The 20,831-nt window shown below is 35.3% G+C and overlaps 2 protein-coding genes and 2 long non-coding RNA genes across 4 annotated transcripts; 3 read left to right on the forward strand and 1 right to left on the reverse strand.

The window, feature by feature from the left end:
- Nucleotides 1–1,373: 1,373 nt before the first annotated feature.
- Nucleotides 1,374–13,403, reverse strand: Yata (yata). Its single transcript, XM_064039878.1, is given in 15 exon segments — nucleotides 1,374–3,754; nucleotides 4,205–4,403; nucleotides 5,010–5,131; nucleotides 6,550–6,690; nucleotides 7,059–7,217; nucleotides 7,760–7,847; nucleotides 8,334–8,562; nucleotides 9,740–9,921; nucleotides 10,546–10,689; nucleotides 10,964–11,189; nucleotides 11,541–11,717; nucleotides 12,384–12,548; nucleotides 12,550–12,611; nucleotides 12,809–13,014; nucleotides 13,017–13,403. Coding segments are annotated over 15 exon segments (2,421 nt in total). The 5' UTR covers nucleotides 13,186–13,403; the 3' UTR covers nucleotides 1,374–3,602.
- Nucleotides 13,404–13,828: 425 nt separating this feature from the next.
- On the forward strand, nucleotides 13,829–14,812 carry LOC135118287 (uncharacterized). Its single transcript, XR_010277482.1, has 4 exons — nucleotides 13,829–13,990; nucleotides 14,131–14,262; nucleotides 14,348–14,486; nucleotides 14,778–14,812. It is a non-coding gene; the product is annotated as an uncharacterized LOC135118287 (long non-coding RNA).
- A 1,145-nt stretch (nucleotides 14,813–15,957) lies between these two features.
- LOC135118288 (uncharacterized) lies at nucleotides 15,958–17,996 on the forward strand. The gene is made up of 2 exons (XR_010277483.1): nucleotides 15,958–16,144; nucleotides 17,127–17,996. It is a non-coding gene; the product is annotated as an uncharacterized LOC135118288 (long non-coding RNA).
- A 1,158-nt stretch (nucleotides 17,997–19,154) lies between these two features.
- Nucleotides 19,155–20,814, forward strand: LOC110378595 (large ribosomal subunit protein uL11m). Its single transcript, XM_021337929.3, has 4 exons — nucleotides 19,155–19,459; nucleotides 19,540–19,729; nucleotides 19,969–20,135; nucleotides 20,642–20,814. The coding sequence occupies exons 1-4, from the start codon at nucleotides 19,325–19,327 to the stop codon at nucleotides 20,738–20,740; spliced, it is 591 nt and encodes a 196-aa protein (XP_021193604.2). The 5' UTR covers nucleotides 19,155–19,324; the 3' UTR covers nucleotides 20,741–20,814.
- The last annotated feature ends 17 nt before the right edge of the window (nucleotides 20,815–20,831 follow it).

Genomic DNA, 20,831 nt, shown 5'->3' on the forward strand with positions numbered 1-20,831 from the left:
GTTCTTGATTGCTCGTCATAAAATTTTGTTGAATATTTTTAAGATTTGGCTTTGTTTTTCACTTATATTATTGACTTTTCTTTGCATTTAAAAGCACTTCAAATATACCACTTGCGTCACGCTATTTGCTCTTTCATTGGATATGTTGTGGTCTCTGTTTTGTCTTTCGCGTGGTTACAGTCGCAGGGTCAATTCTTCTATCCATCAAAAGTGGGGATCACCTACTTACAAGTGATGTCTATGTTTGATGGGGTGACCAATTGATTATGGATATCCTAGCACATAATTTAGAAGTAGTTTTATCATCGGAGCGCGCATAAGACCTTTTTTGTTATATTTAGAAGTAGCTTCATGCTTTAATGATTTTAATGTTTTGTTTTGCTTTTTAAGAGTACATTATGTATGAAAAAGCTAAATACTAACGTTTATTTTTAAATGTGTTGCCAATTTATTTGTAATTGTAGATTATGCTTGGTTTAAAACCTAGTCAGTTGTGCTAATATTTTCTGTGCTAAGAGGAAGTTTGACTGGCTAAGTTTAACTATGTGAACAAATACTAATATACAAAGCTAGCTTTGAGAAAGAAATGTACTTAAAACATGTAAGTTAAGAGATTAACATTTGTGTTACTAACATTTTGCATTATTAAACCATTATTGCTTATTTTTTTGTTTTATTTCAAAAGCACACTCTAGATATCACATGTAGTGGGATGCTAGTTGCGAAAGAAATAAAAACAAGTTTGCCATTTTTACATGTTTTATTTACAGAAGTGTAAATTTAGCGGATAGAATAAGAATTTCGTTTACCATAGTCAATTACAGTATCAATTCGTATCGAGGGATTTATCCGCGTATATTCTGTAGCGTTAGTAGCGAACACTTTCTAAACATCTGATTTCCATACATCGCAATCTATAACATATACCAGTAAAATAAAACTGGTCTAAGAATAGTTCCTATCCCTAATTTCAACATTCTCAATAATATTCCTCATTTCGTACGATAAACATCTTTATATAATTACCTGCAGTCGACGGTCAGAAAAATAAAGTATACTTCTAAAGCCGACTCCATGCTGGCTCCAACATTTGTACCAACGGAATGTTGGAACCAATGTATGGAGCCAGGAAATCTAAAATCATGGAAGTGGTACATGCCAAGCTGTCTGCCTATTAACTTCAAATTATGAATAAAATAGAATTGTATATCATGAGAGAAGTATCTGTTATGTCTTGAAAATATATTTACATACATATATTATATCTGCTTCTTGTGCGTTTGTATGTAAAGGCGTCTGTGCAGTTTGTTTACCTATTGAAGAATAATACTGTAAAATGGATTGTAAGGGAAAATTGGAAAGATATTGTAAAACTGTGAAAGACTTGACTGTATTACACTTGACAAAATACATAAATAAGTACAATGTAGAATGCGAAATACATTATAATAAAATCATAGACCGATCCAGTCTGATACTTCATATTGTAAGTATATACTTATATATATTTTTATAATACATATAAAATAGCGATCACTATACATACGAGCGGTGTCAGGAATACCGTATACTTGAAATTGTGAGGTGTTTTAATGGGTATCTTCCACCCGCGTCCCGAGGGAACTGCATTCCACGGATGGATAAAAAGTAAAGTAGTAGACATTTGTGTTATATTCATAGGTATCAAAATTAATCCAGTAGTTTTAGCCTCGAAGAGTAAGAAACATCATCTTATTAAAATTTCACATTTATAATATCAGTAGCATGTAGGTAAGATATCCAGAATTAGCTTTGTGAAAGTAAATCGATTTAAATCAAAGTAATAGACAAACATGTATACTTATGACTTATATCTATCTATTCTGTTTCATATGTATGTAACATATTTGATGTGTCGCAAGTAATTTAGCCACAGTTTCAAGTACCGGTTTAATCAATAAAACATTCACTCGCCATACAAGCACTTACATCGAATTGACACCCTCATTTGCCGATTGCACAAATCCCATAATCACCACAGGAAAAAAAGCATTTTCATTTTTTTTTTCAATATCTGTACATTTATTTGAATACAATACGCATAGTTACAAGCTAGAGGAAAACATGGCAATCGATTATGTATCATCGACTTTTTTATAGTGACGTGCATAAGCCCAGCTAGGGATGTCCACAAAATATCGATAACCTATCGACTTAATCACGTCACTATACAAAAGTTGTAAAATTCAATATCATATCTCGATATAGTTAAAAATCACCACTTCAGGGTCAAAAATCACCGTACAGCGTTACGAATGTCTCGCTACGAACAATTTGAAAATATTACTTTATGCCTTATTGGCGTCTAGTCTCACTTCTGCGCTCTATATTTGGTGCATATCAATTTACAATATTTGTTCCCTAATGTCGACCAATCAGAACACTATGTTGACGTAACCGACTCACAATCGATGGAATGGAATTATTTTGTTTTTTTTTTATTTAAGGCTGTGCCCACACCTAGCGATCTACGGGCAGTTCATATATCTGTTAATTTTACACCAGATTTTGAATTTTAATGCATTTAAATTAGAGTTATATATTATTTTAATAGCGTTTAGTTAAAGTGAAATATATACGATAATATTTTCCAAAAGCCATTTATACGTTTGCGGGGGTCGTTGCAGTAAAGTCCGAACAAATACCAATGTTTTTTTATTATTTCATGTTTTTAATAGGCATTAAATATTTTTGTAAATCTCGTCGTAGCAGTTCTTTTGATTTATTATAAAAACAGTCACCAAACTCATCCATAGACTATAGCTAGATATAGTACAATAATAAAAAAATGGTTCTGTGTCAGAATTCTGTAGAGCCTAATATAATAATTGTAGTCAAATTCAGCAAGTTGATAGATATGTAAAGAATACAATTTGAATGTATGTAATTTAAGTGATAAATGTAGAAAATAAATAAAGCAAAACTTAATCTAGAGAAATACATTTTTAACTAAACATTTCAAGTTGGTCATATATCTGCATTCGATTTAGTCAGAACCGTTTTCGAACAAAAATGTGAAGAGTATCGAATATCCAATAATCGAGATGTATGCTGGGAATGTTTGGAGTGGGGAAGGCAACTAAATTAATCGACGAGATATCTCAGGGTAATTTGCTCAATTTAAAAATATCTTAAAGTTCATTTTGCTGGATGTTCAAGTACATAACCAGTTATACATTACTTTATGCAAAATCATTTTTACTCAATTTCATTAGCCTCGATATAATTTTGTGTTGCCATCCCTAATCCAAGATAAGCACTCAAAAATGACTAAACAGAACATATCCCGTCTTACCACCAAAACTTTTAAACGTCAGTTTATGCCTTGTCTAAAAAAATGTCAAATTATGACGTTGACATATGGTTCATTTTGCAGCCAAAATTTTATTAGACAAGTGTAAAACAGGGTTTAAAGTTTTTGTAGTAAGGCCCTTTAAGTCCAATGTAGCGATCTCTTCAATTAACAGTTAGACAACATCCAAAAAAGTATTTTGAAAAAAGTCCCAAATTCAAAAGATTATTTTTCAAGTATCGTTCACCGTGTATGCGTAAGCGCAGTTTCACTAGAAGGGTGGGGGCGCGGTGGTGATCTTAGTTCCCAATTTCATGGGCCCCTGACCCCGGGCTGAACGACGGGCTTCCATCTCTCTTTGTCTCTGAAGCTTCCTTTCCTCTCTCTTTCTTCGCATCTCGTCCATTTTGGAAGCGTTGTTTTCTGTGAATTAATAAACACCTTTTGAATATAAGTAGCTCTCGCCAAACATGTGAAAATCGCGTGGAACACTGTGCAGAAACAATTTTATGGTACAACGGGAGTCGCAAATACGCAATGTGTAAATAGAGGTACATTTATCACACACGGGCTTACACGCTTCCGTAAAATAAAACATCTGTAGTACACAAAAATGTCTTCCTAGCCGATTATCGGTCATGCCGGTTGTTCTCATATAAAGAGATCAGCCAGTTGCGCAGGACATGTTATAGCCCGATTGGACGGAAAACCGACACGACCGGAGAGAGTTCAGGCGCAGGACCGTACTTATTATATAAAGACGTGCATGTACATTTACATGCAAGTACGGCTCAGTCAGAAATAAAACATCTATATCCGTAATTATATATAGGATATAATAATATATTAAAGTTATAGTTAAGCTTAAATTACCATCAACATTCTCCTCAATAGGCTCGAACTCCGTATCCTCCCAGCCGCCGAGCGAGTCGTTGCTGTTCTGATGCGCGGCGGGGCGGTGCTCGAGGCGGCCGCCGCGCACGTACGTCGCGTTCGCGTTGTTCAGCACCGGGTCCGTCCATTGCGAGTTGTTCCACGTTTCCGATGGACTCGCTAGCTCGGCTTCTGCGCACTGTGGAATTTAGAATTTTGTTATTTCGAGTCAGGCCAAAGTCTTTTATTGGACACTGTGAGTACTGGTTCTTTGGAATTGTGTGTTATTAACTTTCTTATAACACGTCCAAAAAGTCATTTTAAGGAAGATGATATGGTAGAAAGATGCTTAAAAGACAAAATGAGTTTGCATATAAAAAAGATTCATAGATGATAATACATATAAATGCATAAAAAAGTATGAGATGTTCATCCAAAACTTCATACTTTTTGATAAGATTTTTGAATAACTTAAGATGAAGAAACCTTACAGTCAGAAAATCTAACGACCCAGTTTACAAAACTAAAACCCACTGATAACAACGTATTTTTACACGAGTATTAGCCTTCTATGTTGGAATATCATCATGTACGTATAATACCTCCTTTACAAATATATATAGTTTATACCTACCTAAATCATTCGTCAAAAATTCAATCATTCAATATTCACTTCAATCGTACATTCTTTCATTCGAAATATAACAGTCGTCAAGGAAACACGTCTTTTCTTCGCCTCACCTGCACCCATATCCAACATTCTCAAACAAATAATGAAAACAAAAATAACAATATTGCTACACACGGGTTGTTCCTGCAGCTCGCCCCACTCCTCGTTGTCCCACTCGTCCTCACACAGCGCGGCCAGCGCCGGCGTCGCTTGCGCACTGCCGCTGCTCGGCGGGGACTTTGCGCTCGCGCCGGTACCTATCACATACATAGAAATTCATTGTAACAACTGTGAAATACTGACATTTATATAAAACGACAGAAATCAATATGTAATTCTGGTACTAGCTGATCCCCTAACCTTCTCGTACATTCTCTGGGTACATTCTCGTAACCGGATGGAAAAAGCCTACGTCCGGTCTCAGGCTCTTGGTTATCTGTGTGGTATACGTTAAGTGAGGGTCGGTTCAGTAATTTTGGCGTGAAAGGGCGACAGACAGCGGGCAAACTGACAAAGTTACTTGCGCATTTATAGTGTTAGGATTCTTTAGTAAACGAGCGAAAAAGTTATTTCGTCTAACGTTACTATAAGTAATATAATCGCAAGTACATTAAATAATAAGATGTATTTATTTTGTTTCAGGTTGCCATCTGAGAGCTGTGAAAACCAAGAAAATGAGTGATATTATTATTTAATTGCTATAAAATAGCACTAACAATTTTGTATGTCTCGTTAGGATAATACATATGTACAATTAGAATAAATTAAAATATTCGTGTAGCTTATATTCAAATATCATGTCAATCAGTATAATATTTGTGATTTTATTGTGTAAGTAACTAGTGCAATTTTCACTTATAATACCACAAGAGCTTCAAAATTATCGGGTATTTCCCGATAGGTTCGTTGCAAACAAATGAAGGAGTCAAGTTTTTCAGGTTAAAAAATCACGAGCGCGAAGCGCGAGTGATTTCCTGAAAACTTGACGACTTTATTGTTGCAGAAACCTTGAGGGAAATGCCAGATAATTATGAAGCTCGTGTGGGAGATTATTTTTCCGTCCCAAATGTCGGCCACAACCTGTCAGTTTGACGTAGCAACGACCAGAGAAAATATTCAAAAAAAATTATCAGTTTATTACCATGTAGGTTGTACCACGTGACGTCGAATGGTGCAATTCTATTGGTCGATATTTGGGTCGGAAAAATAATCATTTCTATTTTTACAATCATTTTACTATCGTAGCTGCTATCTACACATATCTGTGATTAATGAAATAAAGAATATCAGACCTAACCAAGAAATTTTATATTTCCTTCCTTTTGTTTTAAAACAGCGGCCCATAAAATTAAGAAATATAAGTGATGATACACAGCGAAAACTTTAGAATATATTTTTTGAGATAATTGAATGGTTTAGAATGTTTCTCACGAAACAATGAAGAGTTAATTTAATACCAGTTATTATCAATTTGACATACTGCTTGATATACAACATACCTTTTTTTTCCGACGTCAAAAATCATCAAATGACCCCTCCCGCTGTGGGTTAGCAGCGGTGAGGAAGTGTCAGACTCTTACTGACTAAAAACCGTCGTGTTCCGTCATAGGCCTTTTATGTACCAGGGCCGCGGTATCTCTTTCGAACAACCCGCAGCCCCGGATATACAACATACCTGCGCTAGAGTCGATCTCGCCCCACGCCGCCATGTCCCAGTGATCGGGATCGTAGTCTGACGCCGACTCGCTGTGCTCCAGTGACGTCATCGACGTTACTGATGATGTAGTCGTCGACATACTGCTTGATGACGGTTGTTCTGTAAAAGGGGAGGTATTTATATGTTTTCTCCTTCACTAAAATGAGAAAAAAATTATATAACTTTTTACGGACAGGGCCCTTCGACATTTGAATTGTTCGCCAGCACACTTATTTAACTTATTTTATTAAAGGTTTTCATAACAAGTGAGATTTTTTTGTGCTTCACAATTTCTTCTTGGAAGCTGCCTCTGCAAGATAACCTTTTCGTAGATTTAATAAAATTGAAATACATATTTCAAAATTGAAATATGAATGGTATACAAAACAACACTGATATTTAGAAAACAGTTAAGTATCATTCTACTACTTTATCACAATTAATCTTCTAACAATACATTGTTCCTTTAATATAATTGCTTAACTTACCTAAAGAACCAGGTTTCGACAGCACAGACTTAGGATGCGACACTCTTGCAGTATCGGAATGAGAACGGTAGAATTTGGCAGTCACGGCCGTCACTGCCCAACCGGCCCACGTGGCTGCTGCGTTACTGAGTGACGGAGTCGCTGTGTGTACGTCTGCCTCTGTAGAAAGTTAAAGATGGAATAGGGGTTAGAAAAAACGTGTCAATTATAACTTCTAAAGAGATTTAACATTTTAGAAAGAGGCTCAGTTAAGGATGTAGTTTCAAAAGTTTGTCAAGTGAATAGGGTAGTTTCCAGGGTCGAAATAATGAAATAATATTTAGTCCGCTTTTTAGATAATTAAAAAATATTGGATACGTATTTTTTCTTTTTTTAATTAAACATAAAATGACAAAGATAATACACTTCAAAAATTAGGAGTGGGGGCCTTTTACGTCACAGTGTCCTGAAAATTGTAGCAACTTGTGACGTCACACTCAACTTTAACACGCTATATCTTAACAAGTTCTGATCCAATTTAAAAAAGAAAAAATACGTATCGCTTAATTTTGGCCAATCTACAAGACGGACTAATTATTATTTTTTAGGAAACTAGCCTATTGCGCAAATGCGCTAAGTTGAGCAAACTCAAACGTCACGATTGCACAAAATTTGCGATTAGACCATTAGTTTAAGGCAAGATTAAGAATATGGCAACTTACCCATTCCTTCTTTCAAGCTGGGATCCTCAGAAACCTTCTCCAATTTGCCGAGAAAACCTTTGATAGTCCTAAAAGCTGCATCGCGTACCTGTGAATACCATCATGTTTTATTCACAAAAATATGTTTTTATCTATATCTTTTCATTTAATAAAAACCGAAGATTTTTCTCATTTCCAACAACATATATCCTGAATTATTTAAGGGCTTCCATAAAAGTATGCAGAAAAGTCACATAAGTTTTAACATTTTTTTTACGTAGGTATCAAATATGAAGGCTCGAGCAGACCGGATGCGTATGCGTAACCACGCGCGTAGTCACGCGCGTAGTTACGGCGTAACCATGAGTTGTAATGTATGGAAATGTATGAGACAGGCCACACCGCTTGCGTAACGTAGACACGCGCGTCGTTACGCAAGCGGTGTGTGTCTCATACATCCATTTAAACTCATGGTTACTACGCTGACTACGCGCGTGGTTACGCGCATCTCTCGAGCTTAATGTTAAAATGAAGGAGTAATTATGTTTTACTAGTAACTAACTATTATGTTTTAAACTATTTATTGAAAACTTACTTGTTTCTCCGGGTCATTAGTCAAAGGACACAGAGCAGGCAGCACCCTATTAGCGACTTCTGCTAACAAGAAGTACTGTTGCGTGGCCGCTAAAGCCAACACTCCCGCTTGCCTGGCCGGCGGGAAGTTGTCCCTTGTGGCGCGAACAAACGCTGACACTAGAACCTTCTGCCGGATTTGTGGGTGCAAATGTTGAGCGATCTTGCCTAGACATACTGTTGTGTTTGTCCTGGAAATGGAATAGTTTTGATAAATGTTAAAAAGCTACCTAATTATCTAGTATTAAGTTAATTTGTTGCGCCCTAACAGGGAAATGTTTAGCTAGGATAAGGATGCATATCTGTAATAGTATATATTTTGCAATAAATAAATAAATATTATAAAGAGGGTTTTTTTAACAGCTGTCTCGCAGTTTCATTCGCCTACTGTGGAAACTGCTTCCTCATAGCCAGATTATGTGAACCCTATGTCACTCGGGGATAGCTTTGTTTTCAAACAATGAAAGCTTTTTCAAATCAATTAAATGTCGGAGCTAACAAAAACCACATCGTCTTCATAATATTCGTACAGAAACATAGAAAATGTAATTTTTTTTATTTCCTGGTTAAATATTATGACAATAGTTACAACATACCGTATCCCACCCTGATCATCTTTAGCCTGCAGCCTCGCGAAGTGACGCAGCACCTCCACATTGAGGTTGTTATAGTTCAGCTTAGAGGAGAGGTGCACTATCGACTTGACTGTCTGCTCTCGAATGATAGGGTTCGTGTCTATGACCCCTTCCACTTGAGGGAAAATTAGATATGATATAAGAAGCTACATACCGTATCCCCTGATCATCTTTAGCCTGCAGCCTGGCGAAGTGACGCAGCACCTCCACATTGAGGTTGTTATAGTTCAGCTTAGAGGAGAGGTGCACTATCGACTTGACTGTCTGCTCTCGAATGATAGGGTTCGTGTCTATGACCCCTTCCACTTGAGGGAAAATTAGATATGATATAAGAAGCTACATACCGTATCCCCCCCTGATCATCTTTAGCCTGCAGCCTGGCGAAGTGACGCAGCACCTCCACATTGAGATTGTTATAGTTCAGCTTAGAGGAGAGGTGCACTATCGACTTGACTGTCTGCTCCCGAATGATGGGGTTCGTATCGAGGAAGCCGTGTACCACTTGAGGGAATATTCAATATGACAGAAGAAGTAACATACCGTATCCCACCCTGATCATCTTTAGCCTGCAGCCTCGCGAAGTGACGCAGCACCTCCACATTGAGATTGTTATAGTTCAGCTTAGAGGAGAGGTGCACTATCGACTTGACTGTCTGCTCCCGAATGATGGGGTTCAAACCTAGGACCCCTTGCACTTGAGGGAAAATTACATAAGACAGGAGTAATAACATACCGTATCCCCCCCTGATCATCTTTAGCCTGCAGCCTCGCGAAGTGACGCAGCACCTCCACATTGAGGTTGTTATAGTTCAGCTTAGAGGAGAGGTGCACTATCGACTTGACTGTCTGCTCCCGAATGATGGGGTTTGTGTCTAAGAACCCGTGAACCACTTGGGGGAATATTTGGTCGTTTACCTGCAATTTTAACGATGATTGAAAAGAAAGAAGAAACAATTTTATTTCATGCTATGTTTTGTAGGTCACATGCCTAATTATGTGGCAGATTCAGAAGTCTGTACTGTGTACGTGACAGATTTTTTTAAACATTTATTTAAATAAAATGCAATTTATGTTGCTTGTCTTTAAATACAATTTATTCCGGCACTTTGCATCAACGTGTAATATTTGCTCATACGAAAGTAAATGACGCATACCGTAAGTGGCTTATCAATTGTTTTTTCCAGTGTAACAATGACAGAATTACGTACACATCCGTATTAGATATCGCGCTCAGTCTGCCGTACTTATGTTTACTGAATGCCACTCAATACCAAGAGTTAGTACAAAGAAATGAACAATTATGCAATTTGGTAGTACATCTTTCATTGAAGATCAGATTTTTACTACAGTATGTTTCTTTCATGTGGGATGTAAGTATGGTTTTCATAAAATTCGATTGCGGTCTAGACCTAAATTCCGATTCAGACCTAAATTGACCTATAATTTGTATCTGTGTGCTTGAGCAATGTTTCATGGTGACAGAGTTTGGTGCCTTAGGTCCCACCAAATTGGTGGGAAAAGTAAGTAAAAAATACTTACAGTAGAGTTTTGTAGATGCATAATAAATTGGTCTAACTGTTGCAGCAAGCGAGAACGCGTTGTCCTGTCGTTGGAAGCAAAGAGTTTTATAACACATGGAACTATTTGCTTCTGGTAGTCAGCATCGTCTAACAGTTTACCCAACTGAAACAAGAAAAAACAAATTTTAACTCTGTTCTCAATTGAAACATTTAACTTATTGATATATTTATGGAATATATTGGTGCACAATATGTTATTTACAATATGTACCTTCTTTAATATGGTTACATTTAAACAGCTGTTACAATATTTTCTGATACTTATACAAACTCAATTATGTATTTTAGAGGCAGTATTTTTAGCATAGGTATTTGAATAAAGTTACAATGAAAAGTTTTATCTGTACCAATAAGTTTTTTTGAATGAGTATTAATACCTTAAACATGGGAGCCAAAACAAATGACCCAGCGTCTCCATAATGAAAAGCTGTCAACAGCTGTGGTAAGATCTTATGAACACACACAGATTCCGGGAAGTTGTCCAAGTAAGAACTGAGCGTGGAGAAGAATTTGCCCTTCTCCACTTTATCTTTTATTTGTATCTCTTCAAGAAACAGCATTGTGTCTATCAAGTCATTTTTAAAGCCACCCATTTTTCTACACCTGAAACACATACAAGGATTATTTTCACATAATTAAAATGGAGTTGTGTGATCAAATAATAGATTTACGAGAGATTAAAATATGTTCACATATTCTGCAAAAATAATATTATTACAATAACATAGCTATATTTTATAGCAGGCTACCAAGAGGTGTTTGTTTTTAAACAAGGCTTCTTGGAGAAATAGACGTAAAAGTTATGAGTATCCTTATATAAATAATTTTTTTGTATTTTAATGCATACCCACAAATTGAGAATGTAAGGATCTTAATGTATTGTGTTACCTTAACGTAACATATTTCAAGTCTCTCTTGTTAAAGTATATATAACTGCATTTTGGTGTTATTTACCTTGTAATGATATCAGCAGGGTTTGGCCTCGATGCAGGATTGGCACTGACCAGTTCACAATATAACGTGCATAGCTGCTTTGGTATGTTGTCAGTAGTTTTGAGCGCAGGCTGGTTCTTTAGGGGCCCGTCATATGCTTCCCATATTAGGCAGCCTAAACCCCACATGTCTGATGAACTGTTATAGCAAGGGAAAGAACATATTAGCATTTTTATTATATTCATATAAGCATAAATATATATTTTTGTTATCTTCCACTGATGCTCAAATTGTGTTGCACCACCTACCACTTCTATTTCACCACCACCCTAAGGTAGACTGGTAGAGAACGCTTAAGGCGTTAAGTCCACTGTTGTACAATGTGCAAAAAGTATTTAAAATAAATAAATAAATTTTTACAGTACTGTATATTTAGTAGTTAACTATGCAAGTATGTATTGTCTATCCACACACTATTTTAATGTGTGTTATGTTTAAAAGGTAGTTAACTCTGTTACTGAACACAACCAATAATGTTTGTAAATATATTCTTAAGTTTTCTCATGTAAGTGAATTGTAATTCTTATGGGAAATAAAGATATCTCATCATTGAAGTATTGTATAAATCAATAATAAATCATAACAAAAAATTTGTTGACATTATGACAGTCTTCAGCTAGAAATAAACTACACCAAAGTTGCCAAATAATACATTATCTGCCTAGCCTAAACTATACATATACTATACTATACATATACAAACTATATATAACTATATATATATGGGTAGGCTTAAATTGTTAACCAGATACAGCTGCATAAACAATACAAAACTGGCTAAATTACGAGTAATGCTATATTTACCACTTGGTGACTGTTTTTAATTTGACTGGGTCCTTCTTCTCAGGAGGATCATATATTTCAAGTGCTGGCAATATTTTAATAGGTATAGAGTTGCCAGTGTCCGGACTTTGGGTTGTGAGGAACTCAAAGCCGCCAAGTTTCCATTCTCCCGCTAGCGTGACAAACCGCGTACAGGCACACATTATTGTGCCTCATGTTTCCATCATTATTTAAAAATGATAATGCTCTCTGTAACAAAAAGGAACAAAGATTATTATGGCTGTTAAAATGATTTGTATGTTTGACCAATCACAGTGAAGAATCAATTAAATTATCAACAAACTTTTGTGCTCATTATTTTATTGATGATGCAATCAGATAATTGACCATGAATGAGCCTATTTTATCAACTGACATTCTGGTGGAATTATACATAGATTACTTACAGTGATTTGAAATATGCCCCAGGAAAGAAATAGCTGCTTCTGTGGGCCTACAAGTTTTGTTTGCTCTAGGTGCGTGGCTAGAGGCTCTACATACTCAGTAGCTACATATAAAAATTTCTCAGTTTCACAGCTATCTAAATAATGTAAAAGGCTAGGGTGTCTCATAGTCTTTAGTTTCTTTAAGGAGGCCTTAGCTATGTCAAAAGTGTTTCAGAATTCTTCTGAACATCGAATAAAAATATTGATACTTCATCTTGCGTGCCTCTCTTCTTGCCCTTGTGCAGAGTCCACACGCTTCTGTCTTCTAATCCAGGCACAGGATCTCCTACTTCGTAGGGGAAATCCTTCGTAGGATCCCGAGAGAAAAACGACCACATTATGAACTATTTAATTATTTTTCACGACATATACACATATTTTTCCATGCAATCCACTATAAGTGGTGTGCAAAATACCATAATCTTTAGAAATATATAACTATTGATGTGGATACTATAGCTACGTTTTAATTTATAAAATAAAAATATAAATTATTTTCTATTCACTATTCACAAAGAGTGGTGACAAATGCAAAACTGACAAGTGACAACACACACACGATTTGTGAGATTCGTCATCAGCTGAATTTGTATTCGCAGCAATAAAAAATAACGAAGAAAGGATTATTTTTTTTTTTGGAAGAAAGACGATCTCTTAAAAATAAGTCGAATATTTTTATTATTCCAGAATTTCTGGATAACATAAAGTTTGGAAAGATATCCGAAAACACGAAAAGGAACATCACTATTTTTTTTTTTGCCCATAGGGCAGGCTAAAGTCTTTCGACCATACTGCCTAGTCTTTCGTAGGTATTTATTTCTTTCGTAATATTTTTTAAAAATTTTGTCATACGTGTTTAATTCATGTCAAATCAATAATTTTTTGTCAAGTCATTGTCTTCTTTTATTATCCAGGTTTTTTTTTCCTAATCCAGCCGTTAAAGGCATAATTTCATGTCAAGTCATATCAATTTTTTTTTTTTTTTAAAGACAGTGTCAACGTATTTTTTACGTCAAGTTGATGTTATTTAAAGGTTTCACCTTTTTCCCCTATTCATATGCTATTATTTATTTATATACACCATAAATTAGACAAATATAATAGAATATTTTAAAAAACTATATATAAATTATATATACAAAGGTAATGCTAACTTTTATGAACATTTAAATGTCATTAACTGTTTCCAATATGAATCTGTACAAATATATATAAGTTGAAGCATTCATAAGCAACTCCTGTAAGCTAAGCGGGACCATTTCAGGATTTTTGTAAATTTTTAGAAGCTCATCCGACAACACAAGGCGCTGAATGTTGAAAGACGAACACTCAAAAAAGATGTGATGTAGTGTTTGAACCTTTTGCAATTGACAATAATCACAATATGCTGAGCTGACCATTTTGAGACGATGAAGGTGATAATTTAATCTGCAATGACCAAAACGCATACGACAAATAATTGAATAAAATTTCCTATTTAAAAAAATGTTATTTTTACAGAACCAAGGTACAGTATTAACTTGGACATCGAGAGTATTAAACCATGAACCCACATTTTCATTGTGCACACAATTATATGAATGTCTCCCCCACGCTTCACACATGCGTTGCCTTAAGAGACTAACTACATCTGTGTAAGGTATGGAAACACTTTTATCGCTGCTGGGAATTGAATCCTCCAGTTCGACAATTTTTTTGGCAAGATAGTCTGCTTTTCATTTCCTTTAACGCCAATATGAGATGGTACCCATACAAATTGAACTTCAATATTTGACTCAATCAATTGTACCCACATTTCCTTAATCAGATGAATAATGTAGTTAGTGTTAGCATGGAATTTATTATTTGCTATATTTTGTAGGACACTCATGCTATCACTTATTATGACCCATTTACTAGACTCTAAATTGGATTTTTTTATATGTTTCAGTGCACTCAAGATTGCAACAGCTTCAGCTGTAAAATACTGGCATTTTGTCAATTTTCATGCCTATACCGATATTTGAAGTAGGCTCATAAATAGCAAAAGAAGCCGCTCTATCATTCTTGGAACCATCAGTATATACAAATTTGTGATCTGACCACTCTGACAACATATTATACACATCCTCTTTAGAAGACAATTCTTTCTCTTCTTTATAATGACAGTTATAGCTGGAAATTTACTACTAAATGAACCTTCATAACAAGGCAGGATATGTTTTGATTGATGAATGTTAATATTTTCAATAAAAGCTTTAAATTTTTTAAGACTTTGTAATATATAAAAAGGTTTTAAAGTAGTATGTGTAGCTAAATGTACAAGATTGTTTAAAAGACTATTACCAGAAACACTATAAAGCTTCAGAAAGAATCTTTCCAATAAGAAATCAAAACGAATAGCTAGAGGTGCAACATTACATTCAATCTGCAAAGCGTTCACAGGAGTACTTCTGAATGCCCCAGTAATAACCCGCAAACATTTGTTTTGCAAAATATTTAAACTATTTACATGTTTTGAATCTGCAGCAAAGCAATAAAAACCATATTCAAAGTGACTACGTACTAAAGATTTATATAACAATAATAATATTTTTGGGTCTGCTCCCCAGTAAGTTCCACTCAAGGATTTTAAAACATTAAAACCTCTATTTGCTTTGGCAACAATATTCCTAATGTAATTACTCCAGGACAAATTGTGTGTAAATATAACTCCCAAAATCTAACTTCAAGAGAGCTGGGTAATGCACAATTATGATACAACACAGCGGGTAAATTATGATTCCGCTTGCCGAAAACGACTACTTTGGACTTTAATGGATTGATAGTGAGATCAAGGTAAGAGAAGTAATTGTGCAAATGTGTTAATGCAACATTGACTGTCTCAACTACTTGCGAAATGTTCTTCCCAGATGAATAAACCACAAGATCATCTGCAAACTGTAGATTTTTAACTTGAGCCCCTAAAATTAAATTTAATCTATGTATATACAATATAAATATTAAAGGTGACAATATTCCACCTTGACAAACTCCCTTAGCCGATAGTCTAGGACCATAAAGGTGCCTATTAAATTTTACGAATACTTCCTATTATTAAGGAAATTTGATAGCCAATTAATGATTTTCCCTGAATCCCTATCTGTGATAACTCATCACATAGAATATCTATATTTACACTATTAAATGCACCTGCAACATCAAAGAACACTCCAACCAGATTTTCATTTGCTGTTATGGATTTATAAATATCAAGCTGCAGTTGACAAATACTTTCACGAGCGGAACGATTCCTACGAAAACCAAATTGATTTGATGGTAAGATACTATTTTTTTCTATATAAAATTCTAAGCGTTGTTTTAACAGTTGTTCAAACAATTTACCAACACAAGAAGTAAGAGCTATGGGACGATAAGAATCAGGACTCATTTTAGTTTTATCAGGTTTTAGAATGGGTACTAGGCAATCAACCTTCCAATTATGGGGTATAATATCATTTTCCCATAACAAATTCAAAATTTGTAGAAATAATTTTAAACCTGAAATATTAAGTTTTTTGAAAAGTATATACGGCATTCCGTCAAGACCACATGTGGTATCTCTCCTGGAAGTTATAGCCGCCATCAACTCTTGCAATGTAAAGGGATCAAGCATGTAGCAATTACTAGAATTACAACCAGAAGTGAAAATTTTTTCACTTGATGGGACAAAATCTGGTGTATATTTTTTAAGAAAATCTAAAATCCATGTATCGTCTTCATGACCACTGACATTGTATGTTTTATTATATTTGCGCATAAATTTCCATATTATTGATATCGGTGTAGATCTATTAAAAGTTTCACAAAGGAAAACCAACTTTTTGCCTTTCTGTTTTTAAAACCAGTTTTTAACTGCCCGTAACCTTTTAAATTGCAAATAAGTTTCTTCGGATGGATTATTTTAAATTCCACATATGCGTTTCTGAAGTTTATTACAGCTTCCGCGCACTTTTGATTCCACCAAGGAAGCGAAGGTCGCTTATTACTTCTAATGCAACAAGATCTATTGGAAGAATGTGCAGAACTGACTATAGAATTGGCGGCTGCTGTGCGCAAATGCTACAAAATCTAAGATATGTGTCAGTAATACGTAAACTGTCGATTTCAAAATCATATAGCAATTCATCAACACTACTGGTATATCTCTTCCAATCTACCAATTTGTAATTTGGATAAACAGGCAAATGCTCAACATTAGAAGAATAATGACTGTTGTTAATGTAACTATTATTGCTAATCACTGCTTTTATGATTACAGGGATGTGATAACTGCTACCAAGAGGACAATCATGTACGTTCCATTCACAATTCAGCGCTAAAGATGATGAAACTAATGTCAAATCCAACGCATTAGGACGCCAAGTCAAGGAGCCAACAGTAGTTGGTTGACCATCATTGAGCAGAACCAAATTATTATCATCAATAACCTGTAGAATACTGCGCCCACGCACAGAGTCCGAGCCACAGCCCCAAGATGTGTGATGAGCATTAAAATCACCAGCCAATATGAAAGGTTCAGGAATAGATTTTATTAATAGATCCAATTTTTCCTTTGAGAATTGCGGATTACAATTCAAAGGACTATAAAGACTGACTATACATAACTCTTTGTTATTTACTTTTATTTTAACACAAATATTTTGTAATGAGTTATCACAGAAGGTTTTAATTTGAGTATAATTAATACTTTTATGAATGATTATTGCAACACCATTATGTTTGTTACCAATATCATTTCTTTCAATATTATAATGTTTAATTTTAAAATCGTGTTGCGGTTTTAACCACGTTTCACTAATGATTGCCAGATGAATATTGTGTCTATAAAGAAAGTCAATAAATATATGTTTGTTACTATTTAAGCTTTGTGCATTCCATTGGACAATATTTAATTCCGAAATATCCATTAACAGGCAGAAGAAAATTTATCACATAAAGTTGATTTGAGAGCTTCTTTAATCGACATTGAATTAATGGGTGTTTGTTTATTGCTTAATATTTTCGTAAGTGTTTCCACTAATGTATTTATAAATTTGTCTGATTTCATAAGATTATTTATTTGCGTGTCAATATTGCGTGCCGTTAGAGCTGGGAATGAATTCACATTAAAAAGGTCTGAATAAGTGGCGTTTCGAGATTTTATTTTATTTTCCTCTACCTGCTGTTTTAATTGGACAAGCTGAAGATATTGCAATGTGATTGCCCTTGCAATTTGCACATTTGGCATCCTGCGGAGCAACGTTACATTTTAAAATTGTGTTGCTCAGAACAGATCGAGCAGACTTCCGAGTTTTACAAAATTTGGCGATATGCCCATATCGCATGCATTTAAGGCATTGCTTAACAGGAGGGATATATTTATTTACCTCATGCCGCCAAGAATCCAAATATATGTATTGCGGTAAGATGGTTGAGGCAAAGTAACCGCTACTGCCTGTGTAGGAACGAAAGAGAACTTACCTCCATCACCTCTTACCCTGCGCATGAAACGCCTTACCTGGATGACATTTTTTGAACTACCAATCAACGAAAAAATTTCTTTATTTGCCATATCAACTGGTACTGAAGTGAGTACCCCGGTGACCTCAGTATCACCAGCAGGAATAGACGCTCTGAGCGATAATTGCTCCAGCAGTTTTTTCTTCAGGAACATATTTGCGTTGTTCGGTAAGTCGAAAGTGACGCCAACCTTGTATCTATTAATGCTTCGCAAGTGCATCACCCCAGACACACCATGCTCCCGTATGCCCTTAGATAGAGCCATACGATCTCTGTCAGTAAAAGTCCTGCCTTCGTCAATATGGTTAAGGAAGACAACCAACTCCTCCTTCTTACAGTCCTCCGGATACTTCCGTGCGTAGCCTTTGACTTTGTAGATGGCATATTTATCTTTAGACTCCTCGACTTTGGAGTTGGAGCATGCCGACACCACCGAAAGTTCGGAGTCCGAATCTACGGACTCAGGCCGATTCACGTCTGGAGGGACATCTATGAGATCATCTTTCCGCCGCCTCTTCTTCCCCATATTTACAACTATTTATTTACAATTATTTATTTACACTATATTCACACTATTATTTACAAATATAGTCCCGAAAAAACCTAATATTTTAATTTTAATTTGCTTAAAAATTAAAAAGCGCGCCTTTCCACTTCAATGGTTCCCGCCTTTTTTCGCATTTTTCGGAACATCACTATTGCCAAAACTCAGCTGGGGTGCGTTTCAGGTCATAATAATCAGAATCGTTAGGAAAATAAGCTTATCTCATGTCAAAATCATCTGTCTAGCCTGCCGTCCTGTCATGATCAAAACCAGAATTTCCATTTAGTGCTGGGGTTATTAATTTTGTTTTGAATTCTGCAATACTATATGAATAATTTTAGTTAAGTGTTGATTTCCATAATAGCATTACAAAAGTTAGTTTCCGGGCGGTGAACTGATTATAATTTATAACAATGTCTAAATCGGTGGCTCGGTTAAAATCCATGAAGAAAGTAGCAGATAAAGTTGATCATTCTACGAAATTGCGAACCAACATTCCCGCTGGCATGGCTTCAGCAGGGCCGCCTTTAGGTCCTATGCTTGGTCAAGTACGTACGTTTTCTTTGTAAAGTGATAATAGTAAGGTAACCAATGTTGTAATCATAACCTATATTTTTATTTACTTCAGCGTAATATCAATATAGCAGCGTTTTGCAAGGACTTCAACGAGCGTACTGCTAATATAAAGCAAGGAATACCTCTGCCGACGAGGGTCAAAGTGAATGCTGATCGTTCTTACCAACTTGTAATACATCAACCTCCAGCATCATATTTTCTGAAGCAAGCTGCTGGCATAAGTAGAGGAGCTATGGAACCTGGTAAGTATTTGCAGAGAGCCAGCCATTTATACTTATTGGTGGTTTATACATAGTTCTTAATTTTCATTTATAATATTTGATTGCTATGTTTTTCTTATTGTTCATTTGATCTGCTTATATAGTAAATAGAGACTTCAAGGAAATGTGATGATGATTATGTGAACTATGACTTAAATGAATGAATAATATAGTACTTGTAAATGCCGCCTACCACTAATGATTGCTCTTATATTTTTCAGTCAAGGAAACCAGTGGCAAAATAACATACAAACATCTTTACGAGATAGCAAAAATAAAGTCTCAAGATCCACCCCTGGAATGGAAATCTTTACAGGAGATCTGTGTCATGTTGATTGCCACTGCAAGAACTTGCGGAATAGAAATTGTTAAAGAATTGGACCCTAAGGTACTATTCTATAATATTTCACGATTTTGTTAGGGTTAAACTATGTGGGCTGCAAGATCTTAAGTGTTACTGCAGCTCTGGTACTCAAAGGGCTCCAGTAGAAATAACAATGAGTTTAGTCAGTAAAAGTCTGATACTCACCTGAGGGAGAACTTTAGAAAGAACATAGGATAGTTTTTATCCTGGACGTTTACAGACTTTGACCGTTTTTATACTGAACTGTATGTGGGCAAAGCCACGGGCGGAAGCTAGTTTCATATATAACTTGGTTGTGTTGTAGAGGGTATCTTACATACAGTAAAGAAAATCTTGTGTTAGTACAATATTTATTTATCTTAGTAAGTTATAAACAAATAATAGAAAATGTGTTCAACATTGTATTTCATATGATTTCCATGGCTCTTGCCTAGTAATGTCTTCCACAAAAGAAGTAGTATCATTTAAGACACCCTTTGGGTTCAGTATTTGTCTTTCTAAAATCTAATCGGAATTTGATCTGTTTGCAGGAATATGGTGAGTTCCTCCAAGAAAGAAAAAAGATTGTAGAAGAACAGAAGAAGGCATTACAAGAGAAACGAGAAGCCAAGATGTTGAGAACAGCTTAATTATATTATAAAATACTTATAGGTAGTGAATGTTACTAGTGATTAGTTTGATATACATAAGAAATCGGTTTTAATTCGTGTTTTATTTGAA

Source organism: Helicoverpa armigera, chromosome 20 (assembly GCF_030705265.1).
Source record: "Helicoverpa armigera isolate CAAS_96S chromosome 20, ASM3070526v1, whole genome shotgun sequence".
Lineage (NCBI taxonomy): Eukaryota > Metazoa > Arthropoda > Insecta > Lepidoptera > Noctuidae > Helicoverpa > Helicoverpa armigera.

Bases quoted from the DNA above. Each gene is read 5' to 3' on its own strand.
- LOC110378595 (XM_021337929.3), top strand. From the start codon at position 19,325: ATGTCTAAATCGGTGGCTCGGTTAAAATCCATGAAGAAAGTAGCAGAT. The intron at 19,460-19,539 runs GTACGTACGTTT...TATTTACTTCAG, and splicing joins TAGGTCCTATGCTTGGTCAA to CGTAATATCAATATAGCAGC. The intron at 19,730-19,968 runs GTAAGTATTTGC...TATATTTTTCAG, and splicing joins TAGAGGAGCTATGGAACCTG to TCAAGGAAACCAGTGGCAAA.